The sequence below is a fragment of the Caenorhabditis briggsae genome, assembly GCF_000004555.2.
Source record: "Caenorhabditis briggsae complete genome, chrIV, whole genome shotgun sequence".
Lineage (NCBI taxonomy): Eukaryota > Metazoa > Nematoda > Chromadorea > Rhabditida > Rhabditidae > Caenorhabditis > Caenorhabditis briggsae.
In genome coordinates this window covers 15155047-15174484 of record NC_013487.2, presented here as the reverse complement: position 1 = coordinate 15174484, position 19438 = coordinate 15155047, and the positions used below count along the sequence as shown (strand labels likewise).

Sequence of the window (19438 nt, the reverse complement as noted above, 5' to 3'; positions counted from 1 at the left end):
TTCAAGCAAAAACGTTTATTCAAAAACATGAATAGAAGAGCGAAGAGGCCTATTGTGCAGATGCATTTTACCATTTTTCCGGATGGCACAACACGATCACCTGCTTTTGGTGGTGGCGGGAGCACGTAAGTGTGTCCATCAGCGAGTCTCTGAAAAACCACTTTTCTCAAATTTTTAGAACTGCGAGTTACCGTATTTGGTTGAACTACCGTATTCGAGTCTTCATTTCTTTTCTGGCAAGTCGCAACCTCTCCGAATTCCAATTGATGTCCACAATGTAGTTGATCCTTAGTAATTGGTGGGATTCGAGACAACCGTCCGACGATTTCTTTTTTGGAAGAGACTCTTACANTACGCGCCAAAAGGGCGGAGCCTAGTCGCGTTTAGGCTCATTTTGTAGCGCTCAACAAGTTGAATTTAATAAAAATGTAGAAACTTAGTGATTTGAACATTAGTTTGAGGTAAATTTGATTTTTAATTTTAAAAAGTTGTATTTTCGAACTTCCAAGTTTAACGTTGTGTCGTTCAAAAGTGGGTTTTAGAATCTTGCCAAGGTAGATATCATTTTGTAGATCTTCTCAAGATCTACATTTTAGTTTTTGATGCAATTTAAAGTTCCAATTTTGAGCCGAGTTACAGTACCTATCAATCAGAAACACCAGGTCATTTTGGCTATTTTCAGAGGTCTAGAACTCGGCTATCAAGTGTCCAATTTTTTCGAAAATTCGGGAAAGTGTAAAACAGATCTAGATTTGTAAAACAAATCTAAACAGGCGTCTACCTACTGTCTGCCACTCTCTCCTTCTCCAATACTCTATCACCTAACTTTTTGCGGAAGATTCAATGGGGTCTCCTCTTATGGTTTCTTCACCTTGTCCTATCAAATTCTCCTGATGCCTGTCTCAGATACGACAAGGTAAAGAGGATTGGACGACGTGAAGAGACTCCTAGTTGGGAAATTCGAAAAGTGGGCGGGGCTTGTCAATGACCCACCTGGTTTTCTGCTATATAAGGAGTCCTATTCCAGAGATCTTAATTATTCCATTCTACTCCCTCTATCCCCTCTCCTCACGCTTCAAAATGGTCCGGTAACTGAATCTGGACCTTTTGAAGTGTACTTTTTATTTTTCTGAGTATTCCGCTTCCCTATTTTTGCTGATCTTTCAAGTTCGAAAAAAGGTGAGTACACATTTCAAGCCTAAATCAGACATTTTTTTCTTTGAATACATTTTTTTTGCTTGAAAACAGTCTTATTATTCTCAACGTTTCAGATTTCCCATTTTCAAAACTACCAAACTCTCAGAATTTTTGGAATTATATAAAGTTTGGAAATATTCGAATCACTAGCATTCTGAACATCTTCGTTAGATGCATCTTGTTGAGAGCTTCAAAATGAGCCTAAACACGACTAGGCTCTGCTCACTTTGAAATTTCAGAAAAGAATTTACAGTTTTTGGGGAAAAAACAATTTTAAAATGTATTTCATTTCAATTTTTCAGAATCAAAATCGAACCGGTGGATAACGAAATAAGTATTGTCGAAACTCGAACTTTCCCAAGAGTCGCCAAGTTGGCTCGTGGGGTGGCCAACCTGGCCGACGTCCACAAGCTGAAAGACTTCCAGAAACAAGCAATGCGAATTGCCACACTCCCCAAAAGTTTTCACACGGTAACATTTTGCTTAAATATTTTTGGAAAAAAGCAATAAAATAAATTTTTTAGAAACTGGAAATGATCGAATTAGACATCTTCGTGGGCGGAACAATCAATTGGGCACAGCGCGTGAAATCCGAATGCAGAGAGAACTCAGTTCCTTTGAGACAATTTTACATAGACTACAAGTACCATATGCTCCGTGAAGTTGGATACGAATTTTTGGAAGGAGAGGAAGGAGTTATGAATGAAATCAACGCTAAAATAAGCGAGTTGGAAGAGATGAGCGAGTTGGAAGAAGGCGATAAGGTAAGTTGGGCCAGAAATAAAGAAATGGGTTGATATATGAAAACACTACAGCTTTTTAAAACAATTCAGACTTTGTAATTCACGTCTAGAAGCCAAATTATGGGCGTCAAAACATTATAGTTGAACTCAAAGAAAAAACTGTTTTTTCCGTACAAGTTTCTTTTTGCAGTGGTTCATCTCGAAGGACAGAATCAAGGAGTTCATTTCATCTTTTTTGCTGAAACAACTCGAACAAGAAACTAACAGAATCTAATCTATTTTTAATCAGAAATAAAAGTTTCAAAGTCCATTCCTATGATTTATGTTTTCTTTGCGGAAAAATAGATCAAATGCACTAGCGAGGTGGAGTTTTCTGTAGCTTCCATCGTATTTGTGTATTGATATTTCTAGTGGTCTACCTTCCCAGACTTCAACGTCAATTGTCTGGGACCGCGTTTACATGGCATCACTGTCTGGATTCCTATAAAAGTCAAAATTGTTCGGTCATTTTTAATTTTTTTGTTCTCATTTCCCAGCTGATCTTCCATACTTCAAACAATGCAGCGAGAAGGTGGAAAAAACGGACTTGGATTCGTATGAAGGTTTTTCATAGCAACACTGATGCTCTGATAGGACACCTGTCGATACCCGTGTAAATGAAGGCTACAGCAGCAAGAAGACGTAGTCCATCGGAATCTTTAATTGCGCAACGATAGCTCTTCGATACCTATTGCTCGGTAGGTACTGTATCTTCCGCGTGTCTGTGGTGTCATCCCCCCCTCTCTCTCGACGCCTGTTTTTGGTCCTTCCTTTCGATTGTTGACCATCCATTTCTTCGCAATCATGTTTGGCTCACAACTATGATTGGCAAATCGAACGGAGTTTCCACATTTTGTAGGATCGATGTAAAACCTACGACCAGTTTTGAACGGGTACGTATGGGTTTCACCATTTTCCTTGTATTCGAATTTGAAGCTCAGGAATAGAAATGATGATTTCTCCGTTGTAAGGAATGATGAACTCATTTTGTCCAGTTCCTTTGTCTTCAGAGGATTTGGCAAAAAAGCGTTTGCCTCGTAGTTGTCGGTATTCTTCGAAGACTTGGTTTTTACATCCAGCCTTTTTCAGAGCACACGACTTTGGACATACTATAATTGTCACAAGAATTTGTACTGCAATCACAATCCTCATTGTCACATCTAGAATTAAATAAGTTTTTTTTTCAATTTTTTGATTCGAAGGAACTTACTTTTTCACTCTGACAATTTTAGCTGGATCCGCTTTGTATGAAGAATGTAGGGAACATTCGCCATGGTTTCCTGCAAAACTTTTTACATATTTCTATGCAAATTGGGAGTATTGGGCAATTTGGGCACATTTTGGCCAACGTTGGCAAATTTAAGCCACTATTCAAGTTCATTGCCAAAATGACACGATACACCAAAATTACTAAAAAATTTGAATTTCCCGCGAAAAATTATCCTAGAAACCACTTGAAAAGGCTCATGGCCTAACTTTCCAAATGGTGGCCTAGAAAATTCAAAAACTCGGCCACCTTGGATTTTTCAGTTTTCTCTGGGTTTCTGGGGTAGTTTTTGTTGGGGAATTTGAATTTTTGTGTTTCAAAGATGATTTATGACTCAGAAAGTCGGATTTTGATTATAAGCTCACCTTCTTAAACTTGAAGCTAGGAATACTAGAAATATTCAGAAAAATAGAGATCACACTTCAAAAGGTCCAGATTCAGTTACCGGACCATTTTGAAGCGTTTTGAGGGGGTTAGGCCGATGGAAAATCAATAACCGGTCATTTGGGAGGGGGAGTACTATAGAATAATGAAGATCTGCGGAATAGGACTCCTTATATAGGGGACAACCAGGGGGACCCCTTGACAAGCTCCGCCCCCTTTTCGCACTTTTCTAGGAGGCAAGGAGTCTCTTCACGTCGTCCGATACTCTTTACCTTATAGTATCTGGGATAAACAGTGGGAGATTAGAAAGTCTACCGTAGGACAGGGTGAAGATGGAATCTTAACAGATACACACTTGGAGGTTAATTGGGTCATAAAATGAGTGGGTCGAGGAGATTACTGTAGAAAAATTTCCGACAAAAAATGAGCGATTTGACTGGTTTTGGGCTTTTCAGATATTAAAGGATTACTGTAGAAAAAGGAATTGGTTGCCCTATTATTGTTCGTATAGGATGACGTCACTCGTATCTGGCGGGTCATTGGTGTCTCTTTTTTCTATCATACTCCCCAGATGGCTCGTTTCTCCTGAGGTCGGGGGGGGGGGGGACAACCAGGGGGACACCTTGACAAGCTCCGCCCCCTTTTCGCACTTTTCTAGGAGGCAAGGAGTCTTTTCACGTCGTCCGATACTCTTTACCTTATAGTATCTGGGACAGACAGTAGGAGATTAGAAAGTTTACAGCAAGAGAGTGAGAGGGAAACCTCTTCACACCTCATACTCTTTCATTGACCCCCTGTTGTTGCTAGCTGTATGTTCCTCCGAAATAGTACACAAAAATGAGAGAGTGTTAAAGGTCATTTGGTGGACCCCATACCCCATGAATTGTCTGCTAGATACGACAAGGTTAAGAGGGGGGGGGGGGGTGGGACGTTCTCTGTCCTAGCAACTTTTTTTTACAGTACTCTTTCAGAATCTACAAACCCGTGTTTGGGATCATTGTGACGCTTACAACGAGACAAATACAAATTTACATTTCAAAAAAGAATTTATATCCAAAACTTTATATAAAAATACAGTATTCGATTAGGAAGAGGAGGTAACTGAATGATCCCCAACTCGATATTGTACATCATGTCTGGGCTGTACTCGGGATTCAATACACTTCTTTTGATTGGAACAGCACCATTGCGGGAAGCCTGGAAGATCACGATATTTGAAACGAGTCTTTGAAAAAAAATTTAAAAACTTACCATGATTTCCATGGCTCGTTCCTGATAGACATCCACACCATTTTCCTCTTGATGCCACGGCGGCTGAACGCTCTGGTCCCAAACAATCAATGATGGTACCCTTTAACATAGACACGGATCTGAAAAATTATATTGATTTTGAAGAATTCTGACCACAAAATTCGAATTTATCAACAAAAACTACTCTAAAAGACAGAAAATACTATTTTGTTCTGAATTTTGCTCAAAATTCCAAATGAAGCTTACAACGATCCAAATACAAATAGAACGCTACCCGCACCGTCCACTTTGAGCCTACACATCTCACTTCCTTCAAAAGATATTGAAAAGTTGTCAACTGATAAAATGTTTATCATGATATCAGCAACATTTTATCAGTTGACCACTTTTTGATATCTTTCACAGAAAATGAGATACATGGGGCTCAAATTTGACTATTCAAGTGGCGTTCTATTAGACTGCTTACCGTACTTTTTTTGTACAAATAAATTTTTCCAATAAAGTTGTCAACTACAAAATTGAAGCTCTATTTTTGTTTAGTATTCTCTGAAATTTTCAGGCTAATTTAAGCATTTTGTACCACGTTTTCAGGAACTTCGAATTTTCATATTTTTTAGAAAACAAACATTTTTAATGTCTAGAAATTTAAACAAAAAACTCAGGGTTCCAGTCAAATTTAGCACATAACAAATACAAAATTCAAATTTCCCGCAAAAAACTAGCTTAGAAACCACAAAAAACGGCTCATGGCCTAATTTTGCAAATGGTGGCCTAGAAAATTCCAAAACTCGGCCACCAGGGGAATTTCTGTTTTTTTATGGTTTTTGGGGTAGTTTTTGATGGGGAATTCAAATTTCTACGTTTCAGAAATCACAAGTGACTGGAAAAGTATGATTTTTGGGATTTTTAGAATATACGACAAGATGAAAATGACGTCATTCTGTATGAGCAATAAAAGAGCAATTAAAGGTGGTGTGTGGTGAAACATTTTATTGCTTTATTTTGTGCAGAAATTCATGTAAATCCTCATAAAAATAAAGAAAAAATTCAAAAAAAAAATTCCTTCATTGAGAAAAACGGCATCGAAAAGTCAAAGTGGGAACCGGTGGCCTAGCGGCCAGGTGTGAGTTTTCTAGGCCAACTGCCGGTAAAAGCGCGCGAAATTCGAATTTTTATCGATTTTTGTCAGGTTTTTTCATACACCTGGGAGGAAATTAACAAAAACATTTTGAATTCTTTTGAAAACATCAGAGAAAACACTAAAAATCGATAAAAATTCGAATTTCGCGCGCTTTTACCGGCAATTGGCCTAGAAAATTCACACCTCTCCGCTAGGCCACCGGATCCCACTTTGACTTTTCGATGCCGTTTTTCTCAATGAAGGCTTTTTTTTTTGAATTTTCTCTTTGTTTTTATGGGGATCTACATGGAATTCTGCACAAAATAAAGCAAAAAAAATGTTTCACCACACACCACCTTTAAGATCTTTTTCTACAGTAATCTTTCACAAAACTCAAAAATCATTGTTCATTTTTGTCCGAAATTTTTTTACAGTAATCCCCTCGACCAACTAGATTTATGACCCAATTAGTTTCCTGGTGTACTGTCCCATCTTCACCTTGCCCTAAAAGTCTACTGCCCAATTTCCTATTGTCTGTCTCAGATACGACAGGGTGAAGAGGATCGGACGATGTGAAGAGGGACCAGGGGGCGGAGCTTACCAAGGTGCCTCACCTGGTAGCCCCTATATAAGGAGGCCTATTCCAGAGATCTTCATCATTCCATTCTACTCTCTTGCCCCCTCCTAACGTTTCAAAATGGTCCGGTAACTGAATCTAGACCTTTTGAAGTGAATTTCCTATATTTTTCTGAATATTCTTCTACTTTGATTTGTCTACGATCAAAGATCCTTCAAATGCCCACATCCCGATGTTCAAAGCTTCTCGTAGGTTCTACATCGATCCGACAAAATGTGGAAATTCTGCGAGCAGTTTCAGTCCATTCCGATACTTTCATCGACGTCGGCTCAGGAATCGGTCAGCTGGTTACGTTTGCTGCAGCATATTCAAAGTGCGCACATGTGAGCGGAATTGAACAAGAGCAAGTTCCAGCTGATTTTGCCACCGAAAATGGCATTCAGTTCAAAAGGTATCATTTTATCCAAATTTTGAAAAAACATTTTTTTTTTGAAGCATTATTTAAACATCATCCCCTTCGTTTTTGTTCTCAAACTAACTAACTTTTAATTTGCAGGCTAATGGAACATTTTGGACGAAATCATCCTCCATCAAGATGAAGCTCAAAAGAGCTAGAGCAGTGAGAGAAGCCAAGAATACGGAAAGCTACACGTTCGATTCAAGAAAAGACGCTAACTTCACCGAAATGATGTCATCTGTCCGAGCCATTCAAAACTTTATCCACGGAGAAATCAATACCGCCCAAACTCAAATCAAAAGTCAACTGGAAGTCAATGTTTGTGGACCAAAGGAAATGAGCAACAAGGAGATGCAGAAGAGAAGATTGTGCCGAATTCCTATCCATATTTACGATCAAGATGTCAAAGATGGAAAAACATATGATCGCATTCGAATTGCTTACGAGGACATCTGGCGCGAGTTTATGGGATACGATGCACCAAGGACTGTTGGGGAGACAAATGTGGAGAAAGTGAGAAATGAGGAAGAATATATGGAAGTTGATGAAGAAGAAGAAACACCTGAAATCGCTCCACCACCTCGTCAAATGGAAGTGTCACTTGGAAACACGGGAGATGCTGACATCGATGAAATGATTGCGGAAATTTATGGACCTCAAATAATTACCGAAATGAACGATGACAATGATGGTGGATATACAAGAGATTTGATAACATATTACACAAGAGCAAGAGCCTGTGACACGGACTGTCCTAAGATGGACATTGAGTGAGTTATTGTATTTTATTAAAACCGATTTTCAATTAAAAATAATTTCAGAGAAGCAGCTGCCGTTTGTGAACGTATTCGAGATCATCAACGTCTTGTTTTAGTAGAAACGATACAACCTTTTTAGCAGTAAAACAACTTTTTTAAGCAACGAATAAACCTTTTTAAGTATCAAAAAAACTTTTCTAAGACCTTCTCTAACTTTTTCAAGCAACGAATAAACATTTTTAAGCGACAGTAAAATTATTATTAGCACTTTCAAACTTTTTCGAGCAATGGATAAACTTTGTTTATGGCTCAGAAAGGTTTTCCGAACTATCTGAGAATGGGCTAGGCCACCATTTGGAAAGTTAGGCCATAGAACAGGAAAACAAACAATCAGCAATCAAAACACTTCAAAAAGAGCCGAAAATCACTAAAAGCGGGCTTCAAGTTTCGGACACGTCGCGGTCGTGCGTCGCGTGTTTTAGTCAAAAATCAAAATTGACGGATTTAAGTTGTGTTTGGGCTCATTTTGAAGCGCACAATGCGCGTGTTTCTAGTTTTACTGTATAAACTAAATTTTCCAGTTTTAAAGCTTCAAAATGAGCCCAAACACGCCATGATTTGGCGATTTTCAAAATTCAGACGCTTCGCGTCGCGTGTTTTAGTCAAAAATTAAAATTGACGGATTTAAGTTGTGTTTGCGCTCATTTTGAAGCTCACAATGCGCGTGTTTCTAATTTTGTTGTACACATCTAAACTTCGCAGGTTTAGTGCTTCAAAATGAGCTTAAACACGACTAGATTCGATAACTTTTCAATTTTCGGACGCGTCGCGGTCGTGCGTCGCGTGTTTTGGCTGAAAATCGAAATTGACGGAACTATGTCGTGTTTGAGCTCATTTTGAAGCTTATAACCTCATAATTCTAGAAATATGAGATTCATGCGCCTTTAAAAGTGTCACAGTGTACTTTTGGAGCCAAAATTGAAAATTCTAAATCTATATTTCACGACAAGCATTTGTCTGACAGCGTCTTAAAGCACAAAAATTCGAATTCCCTATCAAAAACTACCCCAAAAACCAAGAAAAAACGAAAAATTCCATGGTGGCCGAGTTTTTAGGATTTTCTAGGCCACCATTTGGAAAGTTAGGCCATGGGCCGTATTTGACCATTTCTAGGCTAGTTTTTTATGGAAAACTTGAATTGGGCGTTTGTTTTGCTCTTAATTTGACAAGAAACTCAAAAACCAGCATTTACACATCTTTTCGAACAGAGGCGGCTGGATACTGTAGTTTAAAAGGACAAAACTTGGAATTTTGCTTCAATTGATCATTTTTAGATTTGGAAATGCAAAAACTCGATTTTCTAATCAAAAACTACTCCGAAAACCGAGAAAAAGCGGAAAATCTCATGGTGGCCGAGTTTTTGGATTTTCTAGGCCACCACTTGGAATGTTAGGCCACTGTTTTTTCATGGTTTCTATGCTAGTTTTTTATGTGTAATTTGAATTTTTGTGTTATTTTGTGCTAGATTTGACTAGTAACTCCAAAATCAGCAGCAAATGTTTTTTTAAATTTTTTTAGATGAAAAAAATTGAATAATACAAGAATATCAGCCTATCCATATTCAGTTCGTTGGGACAAAAATCCTCATTGACCAGTTCCAAAACCAATTTAGCATATTAGTCCTCAAAATGATTGAATCGGCATTACAGGCATTCCCATCAAATTCACGAAGATCGATTTGGGGCTCGTTCTGAAAAAGAATTTTGGATTTTCAGCTCGAATTTTTGTGCTTTAAGACGCTGTCAGACAAATGCTTGTCGAGTTCAACTCCTCGAGGGGCATCTTTGAACGGAATTTCGAGAACATTATTTTTTTCATGTCCCCCCACCTTTAAAAAAAGTCAATTCAAAATTTGAAAATTTTCAAATGATCTGGAACTTGAAAAGTTCAAAAATTTTCCATATTTCAAAAGTTCCGAAAAATCTAGATTTTTGCGAAAAATTATCCTAGAAGTCTTCGAAAACGGTTCGCGGCCTAGTTTTCCAACTGGTGGCCTAGAAAATTCAAGAACTCGGCCATTATGAATTTTTCTGTTTTTTTTTTCATTTCTAGGGTAGTTTTTGATGAGGAACTTGAATTTTCACATTTTTAAACTTCAAAATGATCGATTTCACTAGAAGAAACTGAGTTTTTGTAATTCAAAAACGAAAAATGACTAGTTAATGCGGAAAAATTAGATTTTCAGGGATTTCAAGAATTAAAAAAAAAAAATAAATTAGCTCACTTTTTTCAACTTGACTAAAACAGGAAAAACATATAGAAATATTCAGAAAAATATAGAAAATACACTTCAAAAGGTCCCGATTCAGTTACCGGACCATTTTGAAGCGTTAGGGGAGGGCGGTGGAACATCAGGGACCAGCCGTTTGGTAGGGAGAGTGGAATATACAAATAAAGAGGAGAGAAAATCGTTGACCACTCCTGCCATTTCTCCCCCTAGCACTCTCTCAATTTTGTGAACTATTTTTGAGGGGAAAGGGAGCAAGCAGGCGACGGAGCAGTGAAATAGTGTGGGGTGTTAAGAGGGTGTTCTCTTCTACTCTGCTCCCCTCCCAACTGACTGGTTAAAGGTGGGGGGACAGAAGATTTTTCGTAGTTTTTTTGTAGCTAGAGTATGCATTCTACCGTGACGATGTACAACGCTTAATGTCACTCTGCGTACAGCTGTCGTCCTCGCCTTTATGTATGCAAACGGGCGACCGCTTTCTCTTTGCCCGTGTAGCTCAGTCGGTAGCGGCGCCGCACCCTCAATCCTCACCCTCACAAGTTCAACTCCTCGAGGGGCATCTTTGAACGGAATTTCGAGAACATTATTTTTTTCATGTCCCCCCACCTTTAATACATTCTGTTACATTGCTTGCTGACACACACACAGCGGGGGGTCAACACGACCGTCGTCTCCAGAGATAGAGTAATTGGCAATGTCTGCGTCTCTCTCCTTGGAACACTATCTCGATGTCTCCTTGTCTCCTCGCAAGTAGAAAGGGGGCGGAGTGTCTCCATCGACCCCTCGTTTCCCATTTCTTTTCATTCTATTCTTCTACTCCCTCCCAAATGGCTGGTTATTGATTTTCCACCGGCCTAAAACCCCTTCAAAACGCTTCAAAATGGTCCGATACTGAATTTGGACCTTTTGAAGTGTATTTTCTATTTTTCTGAATATTCTACTATTTATGTGTTGCTTTAAAAAAGGTGAGGCTAATTTTGAAAACCCAAAAATTAGACTTTTCTAGTCATTTGTGACTTTTGAAACCCAAAAATTCGAATTCGCCATTGAAATCTTCTTCAGAAACCAAGGAGGCCGAGTTTTTGAAATTTCTAGGCCACCATTGGGAAAGTTAGGTCATGAGCCGCTTTTCATGGTTTCTAGACTAATTTTTGAATGCAAATTCAAATTTTGGGTGTGTTGTGTGCCAAATTTGACTCAAAATTCAGAAATGAGCAATTTGTTTGGTTCTCTAGGCTGAGATACTTCATAAGATACCGTGAGACATGTGACTTTGAACCAATTTATCTTGAATTCTGTGAAAGATTTCAAAAATTTGTCACATAATAAAATGTTACTAATAAAAATATAAGTATTTAATCAGTTGACCAATTTTTGATATCTCTTACAGTAACCGAGATAAATTGTCTTAAAGTGCCAACTTAGCGGTTAGCTTCTTCAACTTTGAACTGATTTATCTCGGTTCCTATTAAAGATATAATAAAGCTGTTAACAGATAAAATGTTATTGATATTATGATAAACATTTTGTCAGTTGATTTGTTTTTGATATCTGTTACAGTAACCGAGATATATCGCTTCAAAGTTCTTTAAAGTTAAAAAATAGCAATTTGCAGCTACTATTGCTCTACATTTGTCATTTTTTGGATGATTGCAATTGCTATGAATCATCGGAGCACTTGGAAAATGTCATTTATCGATGATTAGGCTTACAATGATTCAAGATACACACTAAGACAATTGGATTTGTTTCTACATATTTAATCAAATCATAATCATTATTAATTTTTAAAATAAATAATGTTCAAATTTCAAAAAATATCTTTCTTTTTTCGTTTTTTCTTGAAAACAGTCAATACAAATTTCAGAAATGTCCATTAATGATTTGAACCGTTTTTTCAAATTGTGGATAAAGGGATCCAATCCAAGGTTGAAGGATTTGTCCATTTATTTGCCCACGGAGATCATCCCAAACTGTCTTGCTGAAAGGATTAAAATCAACAGAAACAAAGGAAGGAGGAGCAAACAAGTCCATAATCAGAAATGTTCGTGGGATTAGTGCTGAAATCAGTGTCGATTATGTTGATGAAGAAGCTGCTGTTGTCATTTTCAATCTTTCAAAATAATTATTATGTATGAACTTTTTTTTGGACTTCAATAAAGTTTCGTTTTTCGATAGTCCTCTGAGTTTTCCACCAAAAATGCCAGAACATTTTCATTGATTCAATCAAAAACAAAATTGAGTGGTTTCTTCGATTTCAAGATATACCGGTCAACAGGATAAACACAAACTTGTTTTTCTGTGGATTTTTAGAATTTTAGAATTTTAGAATTTTAGAATTTTATTTGTAGTATTTCGGATTAAAAATTTGTTAAAGGGGTACAAAGTACATCCAATAGTTGTTTTCCACTTTCTTCTTCTCCGAAAACTTTTCAGCTCTCAAAGGTACTAATTAGTGGGTGGAATGAAGCATAATAATCACTCGTTTCTCTGCGTCTCTTCTTAGTTTTTCAATCTCTCGTCGAATTTCGAAAATTTTGGATTTCACACTTCAAATGCTTTTAAAAGTTTTTGGTTATCAGAAGTTTGCTAACTATACGATTTTTTGGAATTCTTGGTTTTTTTTCTGAATTTCTGAATTTCTGAATTTCCGAATTTCTGAAGTTCTGAATTTCTGAATTTCTGAATTTCTGAATTTCTGAATTTCTGAATTTCTGAATTTCTGAATTTCTGAATTTCTGAATTTCTGAATTTCTGAATTTCTGAATTTCTGAATTTCTGAATTTCTGAATTTCTGAATTTCTGAATTTCTGAATTTCTGAATTTCTGAATTTCTGAATTTCTGAATTTCTGAATTTTTGAATTTCTGAATTTCTGATTTTCAAAATTTTGGGATTCCAAAATTTCCGAATTTTTGATTTTCTGAATTTTTGATTTTCTGAATTTCTGAATTTCTGAATTTCTGAATTTCCGAATTTCTGAATTTCTGAATTTCTGAATTTCTGAATTTCTGAATTTCTGAATTTCTGAATTTCTGAATTTCTGAATTTCTGAATTTCTGAATTTCTGAATTTCTGATTTTCAGAATTTTGGGATTCCAAAATTTCCGAATTTTTGATTTTCTGAATTTTTGATTTTCTGAATTTCTGAATTTCTGAATTTCTGAATTTCTGAATTTCTGAATTTCTGAATTTCTGAATTTCTGAATTTCTGAATTTCTGAATTTCTGAATTTCTGAAATTCTGAATTTCTGAATTTCTGAATTTCTGAATTTCTGAATTTCTGAATTTCTGAATTTTTGAATTTCTGAATTTCTGAATTTCTGAATTTCTGAATTTCTCAATTTCTCAATTTTCCTAATTTTTCAGCACTTTTCAAATTTCTGGACTTTTCCTGTACATTTTCCACCACAATCCTTTAATTTTCGATTTTTGTGAATTTTACGAAAAAAAAAATTATCTGATGTTTTCAGATTTTTTTTCGAATTTTCAATTTTCCGGTGATTCCAAATTCCGAGAATTCCAGATAAAAATGTATCGAAACTTCATGACGGAGACCAATATCAGGTACGTGTGGAATTCAAAAAAAATGTGTTGACCCAACTTTTTTAGAAATCGTGAACTATTAAAACAGAGTAAACCAAACAAATCGGACTTTGTGTACTTTCACTTTATTTGAAAGTTTATAAATTCTGTGAAAGTTTCGAAAAACATATATTTTTGAAAAATTTTCAAAATTTCCAAATTTTAAACTTTTATCTAATTCCAAAAGTGACATAATTTTTTTGCCAAATTTCAAACAGGAAACCAAAATGTCATGTGTACATGTGTGTATAAAAATATACTGATAAGAAAAAAGACATCAATTTTTCGTCTACCCGGAGAGGTGGCTAGAATTTTTTCTTTAGTTCAAAATTTTAAAATTAAAAAAAAAATTTATAGATTACTGTATATCATTCAAAAGCTGAAAAAGTTTTCTTCAAAAGTATCTCATTTTCATTTGTTTATGGCTGAAATGAAGCGAGTTATGCGTTTTTAAAGTTTGAGAGGAGAGACGCAGACAACGAGACCATTCTCGCTTCTCTGCGTCTTTCTCTCCTCCTCAATATTTTATATCACCCGAAAGCTAATAAAATTTACTTCGAATCTATCTACTTTTCAGTGTTCTATGTCAAAAATAAAGAGAGTTATGCGCCTTTAATGTTTGAGAGGAGAGACGCAGACAACGAGACCACTCTCGCTTCTCTGCGTCCCCCCCCCCCCTCTCTCCTCTCGCCCAAGAAGGCGCGCCATCTTCAAAGACGTATAACTCAACAACTACGTAGCTAGAAAAAAGTTGTCAACTACAAAAATCTTTTAAATTTTATGCTGAGCAATTTTGTAGTTGCCGTTTTTCTCCTAGAATTTTTAGCTTTAGAGATATTTAGATTTTTCCAACATGTATCAACTTTCTTGCCATCCGCACGTTTTCATACTACGTTTGAGAGTGTTTAGTCTGAAATTGAAAATTAGCTTCAACTTAAAAAAATTATCAAAACTGAAAAAAAACATCAAATTTTCTAGCCGTCGGCTAGAAAATTCTCATTTTGAAAAGGCTCATTTTTTTATCATTTTTATGTATGTTGATCAATTTTTTTCCTTGACCAGGACATAAAAACCGGAGACATAAAATCACTGATAAGAATTTTTTCTTAACTTTTTTTGCTTCAACCAAAAATCATTAGTATAAAAGGAGCCATGGTAGTACAAGAGAAATGTCGTTCTTGTGGCCTGAAAGTTTAAAGACGCATAACTCTAAAACTACTGTAGCTAGAAAGAAGTTGTAAACTGTGAAAATGTTTAGAATTGAATTTTACACATTTTGTTCGTTGACAACTTTTAAATAGCCTTACTAGTTTTAGAGATATGCGCCTTTGAATTTTACGCGGGGACGCAGATTGTCTGAGTCTCCCTCCCTCTCTTCTCAAACTTTAAAGGCGCATAACTCGCTTCATTTTTGTTTCAGAAACATAACATTTGTTCTGTTTTAAAGAAATTTTCATTGGCTTTAGAATGATATAGGATCTCCCTTTGATTTATTTTTTCGATTCATAAAATCTACTTTTCAGACGCGCTGCGATTCCAAAAATGGTGAAAAACGCTGAATTGTCGCATGGACTCCTCGGAACAACACTTCAATGGGAGGATGTGGAGAAAATTGCTAGAGAATGTGCCAAAAAGGATATCAATTTGAAAATTGGAGATGAGAAATCGATTAAACCACTGGCAGAGGGAGTGGTAAGTCCATTTCTCCGACTTTGCTTCCTTCATTACTGTAAAGACGCGTATCTCGAAAATTACAGTAGCTAGTGAGGAATGGGTTAGACGCAGACAACGAGATGCTTTCGTTTCTCTGCGTCTTTATTGTGTTGCTTCAAGTTGATAATTAACCCGAACATATGGTTTTTCATAAATTCAAGCAAAATTCAAGGCAATAAGCATGAAACCATTAGAAACTTTCGAATTTTTCAGATTTTTTTAAAAAAATTTCTCCAATTTTTTAAATATTATCCGAAAGCTAGTGTTATTTCCCATTCTATCTATTTATTTATTGTTTTTCTAGCTCAAAAACAAAGGGAGTTATGCGCCTTTAAAGTTTAAGGAGAGAGACGCAGGCATTCTCGCTTCTCTGCGTCTCCGCACTGTCATAGACAATTAAAGGGCGCGCCCACTTTAAAGGCGCATATCTCAAAAACTACAACAGCTAGGAAAAAGTTGTCAACTGCAAAAATGTGTAAAATTTTATGCTAAGCAATTTTGTAGTTGACAACTTTTTTTTAGCTTTTTTAGTTTTTGAGATAAATTTGAAATTCAAAAATTTCGATTCCAGGGCCTCCAATCGCTTCTGGGCATTGCTGACGTGGACTGGACTGTGGAAGCTGGGGAAAAATTACCGTATCCAAAGAGATTTGCGCTCAAAATTGGATCTCCAGTTGCCTTGCTCCGTGAGTTCTGAATTTTGGGGGGGGGGGTCATTTTTGTCCGATTTTGAAATTTCAAAATCAAAACTTTGGGCATTTTCAGCCATTTTCAGTCATTTCAAAACAGAATTTTTTGAAATTTCAGAGGCTCTCGAAGCGCAGGCTACAAAGTTGACTCCAAAAATTGCTGCTGACATTTCCGATGAGTTTATCAAGTTTTTGCCACCGGTTAGTTGACGCAGGATACTGTAGAGCTACAGTAATTTGGAATTTCTGAATTTCTGAATTTGGGATTACTGTAGGATTACTGTAGCCTCATTCAATTATCATTTTTTCAGTGCCACAACTCCGAAATCTTTTTCTACAACTACATTCAATCGAAACTCCGCCCCCTTTCCATTCTCCCCAAATACTATTTTGGGCGCGAAATTCAAATTATGCCAGAAACCGGAGACTACACAAAAGGGTGTATTGCAATTGAGCTAGTGGAAAATGTCAAAACTTTGTCTCCTCTGGAAAATTTTTCCGATTCTCAAATGATTCAAGTTTTGGAGAATTTGGCAAAATTACAAGTTGAATTTATCGATATGGATGAGAATGAGAGAAAAAAGGCACCCCATCAAGGACTCTATGGACTCTATCAGACATTTAGGGTTGGTTTGGTTTGGCGGGAAATTTGAAAATTTTGAAAAAAATTAAAAATTTTAAATTTTCAAAATAAACATTTTTCTGAAAAATTTTTATATATGTTATATCATTCGAAAGCTTGCAAAATTTCCTTTCTAACTGGTTTTTTTTGTCTTTCTAGCTCAAAAACAAAGCGAGTTATGCGCCTTTAAAGTTTCAGGAGAGAGACGCAGACACTCTCGCTTCTCTGCGTCTCCTTGCGGCCGACAAGGGGGAGGAGCGCCGCTCCTTCTCAAGAGGATCGCCCAACTTTAAAGACGTATATCTCAAAAACTAGAGTAGCTGGAAAAAAGTTGAAAACTACAAAAATGTGTGAAATTTTATGATGAGTAATTTTGTAGTTGACAATTTTGTTCTAGCGTGTTTAGTATTCGAGATATGCGTTTTCAAACTGTTTTCATGACTTTCGACATATTTCGAACCACATTTCCAGCCCAATTTTGTCCAATTGTTCAATTTTGTTTTAACCAAAAAATGTAAATTTTTAGGATTGGTTCCTCCAGCTCAACAACACTCTAATGGCTCATTTTCCGGATGAGGAAATGCAAAAGTTGACGGAAAAATTCGCGAAAACGCTTCCAGACATGATTTGTGCGGATCAATTGGATCGTATTCCCAATAAATTAGGAATGAAAAAAGTTTTGGTCCATGGAGATTTGTGGTCGGCTAATATCATGTGGGACGAGGAGGGGGATTTCAAGAAATTGATTGATTTCCAGGCAATTTATGGAATTTTGGAATTTTTGGAATTTTCGACATTTTGCAGATGATCCATTTTGGATTGGCTGCCACCGACTTGGCAAGAGTTTTCAACACCTGCTTGACTCCAGAAGACCGTCATAAAAACAAGGAAAAATATTTGGAAATTTACTTCGAATTCCTGGAGAAATACTGTAAAGAGGAGAATAAGGAAGTGCCATTTGATTTGAAGCAGGTCAGTGGGATTTTTAGAATGTTCCGATTTTCTGAAATTCAAAGCATCCAAAATTCAAAACATCTAAAATTCAGAAATTCAGAAATTCAGAAATTCAGAAATTCAGAAATTCAGAAATTCAGAAATTCAGAAATTCAGAAATTCAGAAATTCAGAAATTCAGAAATTCAGAAATTCAGAAATTCAGAAATTCAGAAATTCAGAAATTCAGAAATTCAGAAATTCAGAAATTCAGAAATTCAGAAATTCAGAAATTCAGAAATTCAGAAATTCAGAAATTCAGAAATTCAGAAATTCAGAAATTCAGAAATTCAGAAATTCAGAAATTCAGAAATTCAGAAATTCAGAAATTCAGAAATTCAGAAATTCAGAAATTCAGAAATTCAGAAATTCAGAAATTCAGAAATTCAGAAATTCAGAAATTCAGAAATTCAGAAATTCTGAAATTCTGAAATTCAGAAAATCAAAAATTCAGAAATTCAGAAAATCAAAAATTCAGAAATTTTGGAATCCCAAAATTCTGAAATTCTGAAAATCTGAAAATCAGAATTTCAGAAGTGTTGAAAAATTCCGGAATCGATGAGTTCTGAATATTGAGTTCTGAAATTCTGAAATTCGGATCAGTGATCGATTTGGAAAAATGTCGCATTTTAAAAAATTGTTGATTTCAAAAAATTGTAAAAAATTGCACAATATTTCACAGATTAAATTTCAAAGTTCTAGTTCAAAAAAGTTTTTTTTCCTGATTTTTTGATTTTTCTCATTTTTTAGAGAAAAAAATCGGAAAAGGTTGAAATAACACATATCACAGATCACCATTTTTTTATGATTTGTGATTTGTGATAACTCGAAAAGAAAACTACAGTAATCCGAAGAAATACAATTTTTCGATTTTCAAAATTTCCAGCACTAATATTTTCAGCTCAAAATCACCTACGACTTGGCCTATCCCCGTGTCTCCGCTTATCTTCTTCCAGCGCTCACCGCCATTTTGGAGGTAATTCAAAAACAAATTTTTTCGAAAATGGAAATTTGTTCTATTGATAATTTCTGCCTTTTTTTAAATATTTTTACCGTAAAACATGTATTAGAAGAGAAGGGTCGTCCGAGAGGGGCTTGGAAAAATAGAAGGGCTCCCTCTAATTAAAGGGCCCCTGTAATAGAAAGACCCTCCAGAGCTACCTTGGAACAATAGAAGGGCTGGCCCTTCTACTACAGGTTTTACGGTATATGATAGAAGCTCGTTCCAGCCTATTTGTGGATAATTTTTAAAAATTTAAAAATTTCTCAAAAAATTCTGAAATTTCCAGAAAGTGACATCAATGCCAGACATCCCTGCCAAACCGGTCATCTTGGGATCCTTCATCGCAAAAGTCAAAGGAATCTATCAGGATATCATTGAATACCATGAGAATCGCCCGGAAATTTGAACTTTCAATTTTTGAAAAAAATTGAAAATGATCTTGTTTGTCAGTTATCAGTTTATCAGTCTATTAACTAGTGTTTTGTTCCTGATTACAAAGTAAAAAAAATCAAAAATTTTCAAAAAAAAAATGTTTCCAAAACTTCCTAAAATCTATTTTCCCAAAATTTTCAGCACTTTTTCAAATTTCTAAACTTTTTCTATACGTTTTCAACATAATCCTTTCGTATTTTCTATCTGTTCCCCTTTCCAAAAAAAAAGTCATCATCTGAAAATTTTTGAATTTCAAATTTTTCCCCGACTGTATATAAATTTCTCTGTTCTCAAACTGTCCATTTTACTCCTCAAACGACCAG

General features: G+C 35.9%; 5 protein-coding genes across 5 annotated transcripts; 3 read left to right on the top strand and 2 right to left on the bottom strand.

Annotated features, from left to right (window-relative positions):
* Nucleotides 1–27: 27 nt before the first annotated feature.
* Nucleotides 28–2214, top strand: CBG21075 (the record flags this gene model as incomplete). The annotated part of the gene is made up of 4 exons (XM_045236254.1): nucleotides 28–125; nucleotides 1500–1668; nucleotides 1722–1961; nucleotides 2131–2214. The coding sequence occupies 4 exons, from the start codon at nucleotides 28–30 to the stop codon at nucleotides 2212–2214; spliced, it is 591 nt and encodes a 196-aa protein (XP_045097201.1).
* A 671-nt stretch (nucleotides 2215–2885) lies between these two features.
* CBG21076 lies at nucleotides 2886–3750 on the bottom strand (the record flags this gene model as incomplete). Its single annotated transcript, XM_002634701.1, is given in 4 exon segments — nucleotides 2886–3088; nucleotides 3090–3139; nucleotides 3190–3259; nucleotides 3744–3750. Coding segments are annotated over 4 exon segments (330 nt in total).
* Nucleotides 3751–4714: 964 nt separating this feature from the next.
* CBG21077 lies at nucleotides 4715–5237 on the bottom strand (the record flags this gene model as incomplete). The annotated part of the gene is made up of 3 exons (XM_002634702.1): nucleotides 4715–4827; nucleotides 4882–5000; nucleotides 5128–5237. 3 exons carry the CDS (start codon nucleotides 5235–5237, stop codon nucleotides 4715–4717), a joined length of 342 nt encoding a protein of 113 aa, XP_002634748.1.
* Nucleotides 5238–6796: 1559 nt separating this feature from the next.
* CBG26504 lies at nucleotides 6797–7809 on the top strand (the record flags this gene model as incomplete). Its single annotated transcript, XM_045236253.1, has 2 exons — nucleotides 6797–6961; nucleotides 7135–7809. 2 exons carry the CDS (start codon nucleotides 6797–6799, stop codon nucleotides 7807–7809), a joined length of 840 nt encoding a protein of 279 aa, XP_045100375.1.
* Nucleotides 7810–15206: 7397 nt separating this feature from the next.
* CBG21079 lies at nucleotides 15207–19089 on the top strand (the record flags this gene model as incomplete). Its single annotated transcript, XM_045236252.1, has 7 exons — nucleotides 15207–15356; nucleotides 15949–16063; nucleotides 16185–16267; nucleotides 16378–16692; nucleotides 17215–17445; nucleotides 18582–18656; nucleotides 18970–19089. The coding sequence occupies 7 exons, from the start codon at nucleotides 15207–15209 to the stop codon at nucleotides 19087–19089; spliced, it is 1089 nt and encodes a 362-aa protein (XP_045097200.1).
* Nucleotides 19090–19438: the final 349 nt, after the last annotated feature.